An 11134-nucleotide genomic window follows, 5' to 3' on the forward strand; every position below is an offset into this window, starting at 1 on the left:
TACAACTCAGTAAGCACTAATTACGAAATTAATGGTATGATTTATTTTAATTTTTTATCGCTATTTTTGAGGAAACCTTTGTTTTATGGTACCTTCAGGCTAGGCTCTAACCAAGGGTTAATCTCGGAGTTGAAATTATTTATTTCATATTATTCAGTTCATAGTATCGGCAGAGTAACCGAAGGTCGACACATCACCGGACAATGCTGATTCAATTTAAATTATACAGGGAATATAGTTTGTATTATGGAAACAATAGGCCTTTCTGCCGGATTAAAATAATTGCAAATACATTCTTCATTGTCACTTTTTTTCTAAATGATAATTAATATCAATTGGGATGAATTATTATCCTCCCACAAGTTACTCTCCTACTTTAGAGTGTAGTTATATTATACGAATCATCCTACAATTAAAGTACGACAATATACATTAAATTCTACAATTAAAGACGATACTAGATGAAAATAGTTTTAGAATATTTGTCCCATGAGTGAGAGGATTTGAGACTACCAAGTGAACTTTTCTTCACACCGCCCACAAGATTGTGGTTCTATAAATAATATAAATCTTGGCATGTAGAAAGTTAAGACTATTGTTGAGAGAGAGTCTTCATCAATGCATCTGCGGACGGATCTTTCGAGGGTTAAGTGTTGATAATTAAAAATTTTAATCCTACTCCATGAAGAGCAATCAATTTGTAGAAAGTAAAATGAAGATTTGTGGGCTCTCCCTATATATATATATATATGCCTTAAAAAATTGAATGCTCGGGCCCATGGGTCAAGCCGAACCATGCTCGCCTATTGGGTTGAGTTGAACCTGGATTGCCAGCGACTCCATTTGGCTCTCTACCCACTCCCCCAATTAAAAATATAAGGTTAAGAGTAATGGTACCACGACAAAGACTAGTAACAAATACGTACGAATGGCCTGAACAATTTAAGTTAAAAATAAGTAATTTGAATGATTTTTAAAATTTAAGAGGGTCATATTGCCACCACAATTATTATTTGATACATCACATTTTCATTGCAGTTAAGCTCCTCAAACTTTGCTCATTGTAGCTATTATTCTTAACTTTCTTCATCAAATTATTATATTAACCTTTTATTAATTAGTGCATCTCGTCCTTGACGATGATTTTTATCAAAATTTTTTGTTTTTGTACTTTGAAATGAGGAAAAAAATAAATTTTCGCATTTTTTATTTGTCTATTTTTACTATGATGAAAAAATAAGTTATTGTATATCATTTTAACAAACTTTTAGACATAAAACCGTTACCAAACATAAAATGTGTTAATTAGTGAAAAGTTTGAGGATAAGAATGACGTGAAAAATCATTAGAGACCTAAATGCTATAATGAATAGATTGAGAATTCATGTCATTAAAATATGGTGCAAGAAATTAAAAATAAAAAAATGTGGTGTGTATATAGTTACTCTTTTTTAATTGCATATTTGAGTATCATGTTCAAATAGATTATGAACAGGATTGTACACAGTGTTATTTGATAAAACTAGTGTTAGAAGTTTATCAACTTTTCAATAAGTGAAAGTTCAATTTTAACCATATATTTATGAAAGTTACGATTTTTATCAGTTTTTAACCACCCTTTTCTTCTTCTTGTATGCATTGCTTATTGGGCTATTGGGCTTTCCAATAGGATATCGAACTCAAGCGCACGACGAAGAAGAGATAGACTGAGAATGTATGACCAGACAAAACTATATTAACTGTCACTCACAATTCACAAAGGGCCTCTTTTCCATCCAATGGCTACCATAAGACCTCTTTATCCACTTTCTTCTCCACTCAAACAGTCCATTAACATTCCCTCTTCAACTCCATGGATTTACTGCAAATCAACCTCAGAATCTCCTGTTTCTTCCATACAGTTACATACAATTCAACACCAACAAAGACAAGTTGCTGCTGGAGTCGCATTTAATCCTTCTGGGAACTACGATCTCTCCCTGTATGATGATGAAAATGGTAAGGTTCGATTCTTCTCTTCATTATTTGTTATTCGTTTTAAGGGTAAAATAAGTAGGATGATAGCGATGTAGAATGAATTAAAGGAATTACAGCGTATGTATAAAAAATTTCTTATAACCGACCTCGACTATTGGGAACAAGACTTAGTTTGTTTTTGTTCATCTTGGATGACGAGATCTTCGCAAAGACGTTATTACTAGAATACTTGTGTAGGAAACATATTAGTACAGAAAAATAAATTAATATCACTAGTAAGAACAAGTTAGCGACTGAAGAAGTCTTTAAGACATTTCTGATCTGAAATTTCTTTTCTTGAACTCAGACATAGAGAAAGCAGCACCACCAATGCCCCCAACAGAAGGCCGGTATGAAGTAGTAATCGATAATGATATTATTCGTTGTCTTGACTTAGCCCCTTTTGAGAGTGCAACTGGAATAACCTCACCTCTATCAGGTAAAAAAAGAAAAGAGAAAAGGACTAATGTGGAAACATTTGAATGATATGGTATACTTACATTGGCTGATTTTCTTGCAGAAAATGCTAATCCAAAGGAATTATTGGAACGTACTATTGGATTTACGATCAATTACACTAGAGAAGATGAATATGATCCTCGAGAGCTATCTGAATTCCCTGATATAAGGTTGTGGTTCATTCGACTGGATGCTGTGTATCCATGGCTCCCTGTTGTATTGGACTGGCGAGCAGGAGAGCTCGCACGATATGCAGCTATGCTCGTGCCTCACCAGGTATCGTATCTGTAGGAAAATTGTAGCATGCTTTGACATTAATTTCGGGTCAACAAACTTACTTGAAATGATGAATTTCAAGATCTTTGTGTGGTTGAATCATCTTGCCTTCAAATCACCAAAATCTGCATTTTCTTGTACTCCAATGGTCTAAATCCCGATCATAATGAAAGGGGATTATTATCCACAATCTAAGTATCATTTCTTGTGAGATTTCATGCCAAAAATGTGATTTTAGAGACTTTCCAATTTTGAGGTGAATTTCCATACGGATTTTTCACCATTTTTCTCATGTCTTGCATTTTCCCCTTCTTTTCCATAACTTCTATATGGAAGTTTCAAGTGGTTACTTGGGAGTTATGGGTTTGAATTCTAAATTCAAACCACTCCCTCCATCCCTTTTAAAATCTTGCGGTTCGGGTCACCTCACATGGGCGACCCATTATCCATATTTTCCAACATCTCCCACTCGCACATGATGGGGTTGATCCGAACCACAAGTGACAACAAATGTCACACCTTAGATCCTTCTCCAGATCTATCTCACAAAGATTCATACGGAAAATAGATCGTGCGACCAACGAGTAATATTAAAGCTCACGGTACTATAAACCTGTTAGGGATATATAGTAGCTCTACTAGAGGAGGAACATCACATCTCGCTATGTCCCAAACTCATTTTCCAACATTAATTCAAGTATTTTCGATCCCTCGAGTATTTGTGGAACATACTTGAACTCTGCATCATATCATTGTATTCACAATTGCATTCTATACCCCAAATGGTTAAACACAATTGTCCGGCCGGTGAATACAAATATAAATGTTGGTCAAAATAGTTTTCCTTTCCTACTTGAATCCTTCGATTTTAAATTAGCTGCTTTCCTAGACATGCCCCATCAAACTGAATCAATCATAGTCATTGGCAACATGCTAAAGTAGCAACACTGGAATAAAACCTTAAGAAACAGTCAAAAGTCATACGGACATATATGAGGTTACATAAACCTCAGGGTCTCATACAATGAGGAAGCAGGGATCCATTCACTCATTTACCCAATATTGGTCGTAAAAGCACACTCGGTATGAAACACGTACTACAATGTTTTCTCCCTTTCTTAGGGTGTATGTCATATTCTTTGTAAACAAATAACATCGTACAAATCATAGTTCAAGTATTCCTCGATACTTAACTTGAGTTCTCCTTATGTTCATTCCTCCAGGCATTCTCAAATCGAGAACTCGATCTGGCTACTAAACGGGTTTAATGGATAGCGAAATTCATTTCGATTACTTGTTGTAATATCATCTTGATACCTTATCAAAGTGACTGGATCATGTAAACAAAATGATCACTATCAAGGCGATTGGATCATGTACACAACATGATCATTGTGTCTCATCTCAGCACATCTTAAAACGTCTGAGGCAATTGCTTGTGTGAGTAAGTCAATCTCAACCCGTTCGACATACTTTATATGTGTATACAAATCATTTATCTTGTAATCCCAACATTAGATTACACATGAACTCAAAATCGTTCATCTATGGGCATACAAAAGTCAATCAAGAGTTTGTCTGATATATCAAGTATCATATTCTATGAAATTCTAGAGATTCCATATTATTAACAAATATATCTTTAGACATCTTCAAAGTATGATGATTACATATCATCATTTACACAGATATATCGCAAAGGCACTTTCTTTGCTAATGTCTCTCACATAATTACCATTAAGTGTTTGGTTCTATTTTGATACTTGAGATCTTAACATATAAGATAGTTGCGTAATTATCATAGATCTCATATTCTCAACTAGTATCATTAGATACTCAATACATCTATACCAAACAATTTCTTTAGCTGCCAAGATATACATAACAACCTATTGATTAGATCCATGGCATGATCATTGTTAGGAAAAGTATATATCATAGTATACTTCTATCTCCTAATTCTTAATCGTACTAGATATGGTTCTCTGGATATTTCTTTGTACACTTATGAAATCTTTGGATATTTATGAAGACTTATATGGTCACAGTTGCAATTCCACATGAGCATTTATAGTATAAAACTCTTATAATAGAATAAGAATATACGAAAAGTATTCTTAGCACAAATCATACAATTTACTAAACACATATCTTTTCTCTCAAAAATTGAGGACAACCATTTCAAAATGGTCTCTATACACTCCTTATCATGCTTAGCCAATTCAATGTCATCAATATCAAAGTTAGAATTACAACCTATCATCAGAATTTTCACAAATACAGTAATTTTCGCCTATATGACAAAATTTTTATACTAGATTTAACCCTATTAAAAACTCAAGTACGATTGTCGAGATGACTGTATTTGACCATGTGTGTAATTGTAAAGTTACCACTATACAAAAAAAAGTCTTTAACATGAAATCTAAAAATCGATTCATGTTGATATCTTTAATCATTTCTCAATTGAGAATAAAAATACAGTCTTTAAGTCGATTTGGTGTAACTCTAAATTTAAACATACCATCACGGCTAGCATTGATGTACAGAAGCGAATCCCATCGTTATGAAAAAATTTATTCAACTCAATGCACTCACATTGAGTATAACCTTTTTAAAAATGAGCTTTATCTATCAGAAACTCACTAATCTTTCACTAACTTTCAAGAACTTAAATATTATCAGTAAACATAATGTCCGAATAGAACTTTCACCATATCCCAGATTAGGTTGAAATTATATTCTCCATATATTGACTTCCATTACTTTTCTCAAAAATTTTCTTTTGATTTTCTGAACTAGCTCTTAGATCCAACTTGGAACCAAGAATTATTGAAATTAGACAGTTCTTATATGGCTCCCACTTGGATAGATAAGTCCAACTTGGAAACAGATTACTCCCACTTGAATTAGAAGTTTGAATCATCTCTTATATATTCAAAACTGATTCATCAATACATATAATATCAATTTCAATGATGTTCTCCAATCTTTTTCTCCCTTATTGGAAAAAATGTCAAATGTCATATTTTATGACTCGATATCCATCCAAAAATTTCACTTAAGTACCTTTTTAGACTACATGTATGTCATTGAGACACATCTTGTTCTTAGCAAGTTCCCATACTCATTATCGAGAACATATATAATCAATTAAGAGTCTATGATAACCCACATTAGATTATTTACGTGTCCAAACTTATATATTATGAAGGTACCAACATTGAAAAAACTCCATTAATTGATATGTTGTAGTTAGCCAACGGTATTTCCAAAAGCAAATACGTAAATTGTACTACATATGTTGAACCTCATCAGTCATCATATTTAGCAATATTTCATTCTTTCAATCCAAGACACCATATAATTATTGGATATTAAAGAATAGTCAATCCAATAAGAGTTCCTCTCATTACATAGATCATTGATATCTCGTGATAGAGATTCATGTTGTCAAACAGTTCTTAAAATCTTCACTTCCATAATCTGATTTTCTACTCGACTTCATAAAAGTCTAAACCAGTACAATATCTTCAATTTAAGAAAATCAGAGGCATATCTGAAATGCGTGAATCCATTTATAAATGTAATGAAAAGTAAAGTTTCATCTCTATCTCTTTTAATCACAGTCCGCAAAGAAATTTGGATGGATTTATTCTACGAAAATTTAGCTCTTACAGTTTTGAATGGTTTTCTCAACTCAAAACCTCAAACAATCGCACAAATATCCAGAACCATAATAAACATCACCACTGTAAGTACGAATAGAAATACCACGCATAAGTTCAAGTAAGAAACCACTCTTAGAAGAACAATAACTGAGATCAAATTTAGTGAAGTCTTTGATATTATCTTAATATCAAATAGGATGTCAATTTCTCCACTTTGCAATACTAGATTTCAGTATTAGTCATATAAACATCTACTCCATCTTTATTATTTGTATATATCTACTTTGTATCAAGTCAAAGACTCGACAATAGAATAATATACCTTTTGATCTCATATAAAATTGGTTTCTAACCTTTGAATCCACTATCCACACAAGATAAGATCCAACATGTATAGTGTTGACACGTAAACAGCACTAAGAGGAATATATTCAAGTGCAATATCTTTTAATTTAACCACTTTCGAGCTAATAGATTCAAATCGTATAGTTGAAGTACTTGAACCTTTATAATATTGATCATCTACCAAAACCACATTCATTCACTTACTATCTGATAGTTCGTGTTGGTCCCTTTACCAATCTCCCACATCTATCCCGCATTTGTTCTAGCTCATTTAATGCTTAAAATTCAAAATATTATGCAAGCTAGGACATTGCTACACAAGCATGTCCTCGAGATTTAGCAACATCAAGTCACACGTCTTTTAACTCACATAGCGGGTAGTATCAATAGAAAAAAATTAACACTTCAATTTGTAAGTCATAATAACCTTCAAAATTCCATATATTAAGAAGAGGCTAATTTGAACTTACTACTCATCTAAAATTAATGTGACCAATGAAAATGTTAACACTAAACTAACCACCAACTATGTCACATTTGAAAAAAAAAGATCATTTATAACATAACTTAACAATTTAAATGCTCGAGTACTAAAATTCACATTTTCTCGTACTCGACTAAATTCGATTCTGATCTTTATTCTCTAGAGTAGTATGACCTACATAAGGTCTTCTATTACGTGGTTGATGCTCTCTAAAGCATCATGTCCTTCTAGTACATGTAAAATCTTATCATGCCAAATGTCATCGCATTTAGTATATTACCTTTATTAAAATTAACTTTTATAGATTTTGATGTCATGATCTGTCAGATTTTTAGAGACATATTATTCTTAATCAATGTCCATTTATGCACATATTTAATTTTGCATTAACGCAAATTAACATCTACGATAGTTCAACGTTAGGCACAGAGTCGAAAGTTCACTATGTTCCCAATCATCGCGTAGTCCTATCGTTTCACTATCATAAACTTAATTTAATAATGCAAAATTCCATGGCTTTTAAGTGAGAATCACATTAATTTTTCCAACTTCAGAACTCCCACTCAGTTGATGAATCAAATAGTTCTTGGTGATATTTTCTCTAAATCTTCCAATCACCGAACTATCACTCAACTGACAATCAATAGGTCTAAGTAAGAATCTCACTAATTCTACTTACCCTAGCATTTATAACAATACATGATGTATTCAATTAGATAATTTCATAATATGCAATAAAAACATAAATATGCACATTTATCCAATCATGACATGCATCATAATATAACAAATTAATTCTTTCAGAAGATAACTTCAATTATAATTCAAAAATAAAACTAACATTGTTTAAGTTTTATTTTACAAATTCTCAATCTCATCTAAATGTCGATCGCAACACAATCCTAATAATTGGGAAGTGACATTAGAATAATTATATTCTGCTTGTCATCAAAAACTTATATCCCAAAATATTTATGTGTTCCTCGATAGGTCATGTTCCAAATACATTCATTTATATCGATAAGTATAGAACATTTCAATAAGTTTCATAGCCTTTGATTTTCTAGCATTCCTTCTAAGGATGCTATAAATGTGCATAGATCTATTCATATTTGATCAAGCACGAAAAATTGAAAACAAGTCACAATGGATCACACAGCCTAATTAAGATCCACACAACTCATGAACGTATATATAATGCGGTATTTTAAATACCTTCGGAGTATTTTTCATTTAAAAATGAAACCTCACTAGGCAAATACTGTTTAACAAATATTCTCGATTTTTATAAAAAAAAAATAAAAATAAATAAAATAATTAGAATTTAATCGAGTCCAAAAAAAAAAATTTGATTATCTGAAAATTAATTTTAATTGCACATAAAAATCAAGAATATTTGAGAAACCAGTTTGCAATTTTCTAAAATTAATTTGAAAAAGTCAAACGATAATTTTATTTGACATTCCAACTTTTAACCTTTTTTTTTAATAAAAAAAAGGGGCATTGAACACCCACTACACACCAATCCGCGGCGCTTATTCAATGAAAAAAAATTAATTCGCCACTCTAATCAATTTTAACGTTACTGAGTTTATCTGTGTGGTCAGATTTCACAATATCAACTTTTAAGATTGTGTTCTGGACCCAAACAAATACGATCGAGACTAAAAAATGGGAAAAAAAGTATTGTTCATCTTTAAAAAAAAACAAACAAACATAATTTTTCGATTTTTTATCAATATTTCGGGAGGTCATAACTTCTTCATTCCAAGGCCAAAATTTATGCTCTTTATATTGTTGGAAATGTCTCGAGAAGATCCATCCAACCATATTAAATGGGATCATGAAACACAATGTGGAAGAAGTTATCATCTGATGAAGTTTCTGATTCTACAAATTTTCACTAAAAAGACGAATTTTCATCTAAACTTTGGGAGGGCATAACATTCTCGTCTCAAGCCCAAAATTAATGATCTTTATATCATTAGAAAGGTCTTGAGAAGATCTATCCAATCATACCAAATGGGCAGCATGAAACTTAATGTATAAAAAGTTATCACGTGATAAATTTCAGGATTTTACCAAGTTTCACGCTTAGAATTCAGATTATCATTCAAATTTCAAAAACTCATAACTTCTTCATTTTAAGTCCAAAATTTGAGTTCTTTATATGGTTGGAAAGCTTATGAGAAGACCTTTCTAACCATACTAATCTTACTGCATGAAGATGAACGAATAAATGACAATAAATTATCAAATGATGCCACTAAATACCACATAAGGTTTCAAAACTTTGCATACAAGATTCATAATCCAATTCTATCGTGTAATGGCATAATTAAGCATGAATTACAGCAAGGAATTCAACCTTATGGCTCTGATACCAATGTAGGAAAATCTTAGCATGTTTTGATATGAATTTCGAGTTAACAAACTTACTTGAAATGATGAATTTCAAGATCTTTATGTGGTTGAATCACATTGCCTTCAAATCTCTAAAATCTGCATTTTCTTGTACTCCAATGGTCCAAATCCCGATCATAATGGAAGGGGGTTATTATCCACAATCTAAGTGTCATTTCTTGTGAGATTTCATGTCAAAAATGTGATTCTAGGAACTTTCCAATTTTGAGGTGAATTTCCATACGAATTTTTCACAATTTTTCTCATGTCTTGCATTTTCCCCTTCTTTTCCATAACTTCTAAATGGAAGTTTCAAGTGGTTACTTGGGAGTTATGGGTTTGAATTCTAAATTCAAACCACTCCCTCCAACCCTTTTAAAATTCTATGGGTCGGGTCACCCCACATGGGCGACCCATTATCCATATTTTCCAATAATATCGACCTGCATTGTGCACAAGAAAATATTTCGTTTGGAAGTGTCTATAAGTACTTACAAGCTGTGGGTACTGCGAAATGTGCTAATAAACGGGCTTAAATTATAACTTTAAGCTTTGTCAAATATGAACGTTCAGACAATGTAGTTGTTTATGAAGTTCTTGGGATTAACTCATTACTACAGAGATTTGTCTTCACCTACATCTCCAATTGTATGTAGGCAACGTTGGTTAGTGCCAACACCAGATTAATGGTTTCGATTCTTCTTTCAGCCACTTTAATTTAAAATAAAAAATGAAAAAAATGGTATGCATGTGGCGATAAAGTCTTGAGAGAAGGTGAAAATTCAACATACACGTTACAAGTTTTTTAACTCCGAGTGTTTATGGCAGATGAGTATGAGAATGGGAGTCGTATTTAACCCGGAGGCACTGGAATTGTTCATTATGCAGAAAGTTTTTATTGTGTACTCATGGTTGAAGGAAAATGACATACCAATGCCAAGATTGAAGACTAAAGACATGGCCAGAATGCTTGGATTTGGTATTGGAGATGAACTCTTTGATTTCATTGACAAGTAAATCCCAACTTCATCATAAAACTAAGATTAATGGATCGACATTCGAAAGTCTAGTCTTATCTTTATTAAGACCGCTACCTTTCTTACAAAAGTGCAGTAAAAGATATCTATGTAACTCACTTGTTCATGTAATTCTCTAAAATATTATGGACGAAAAAGAGATTGATTTTTCTAAAGGACAGGTGTGTTGGGATCGATGTGGTATAGAAATCTTTATTTCTTGTTATACTACTATGTGAAGCGGCGAATACTCTAACTAGAGAAAAGTCAAGCTCAAGATTTAACGTATTTGATACCTCACCTTTGCACATGTTATTTGATTGGAATTTGGAAACGGGCCAATGAACAAGACTCAGCGGCCTCGCCCCTGATGCAGGGCCAATATCCGGCAAATTTCTTCGTTTACTTGTTTTTTCCTTTTTAGGTAATTTTTGTTTTTGTTATATCTCAATCAAATAAATTCG

At 32.4% G+C, this 11134-nt stretch overlaps 1 protein-coding gene across 1 annotated transcript; it reads left to right on the top strand.

The window, feature by feature from the left end:
- The first annotated feature begins 1744 nt into the window (after positions 1-1744).
- Positions 1745-10896, top strand: LOC111407972 (protein CHLORORESPIRATORY REDUCTION 6, chloroplastic). The gene is made up of 4 exons (XM_023037705.1): positions 1745-1998; positions 2324-2455; positions 2537-2751; positions 10483-10896. The coding sequence occupies exons 1-4, from the start codon at positions 1779-1781 to the stop codon at positions 10669-10671; spliced, it is 756 nt and encodes a 251-aa protein (XP_022893473.1). The 5' UTR covers positions 1745-1778; the 3' UTR covers positions 10672-10896.
- Positions 10897-11134: the final 238 nt, after the last annotated feature.

This window comes from Olea europaea, chromosome 13, assembly GCF_002742605.1.
Source record: "Olea europaea var. sylvestris chromosome 13, O_europaea_v1, whole genome shotgun sequence".
NCBI lineage: Eukaryota > Viridiplantae > Streptophyta > Magnoliopsida > Lamiales > Oleaceae > Olea > Olea europaea.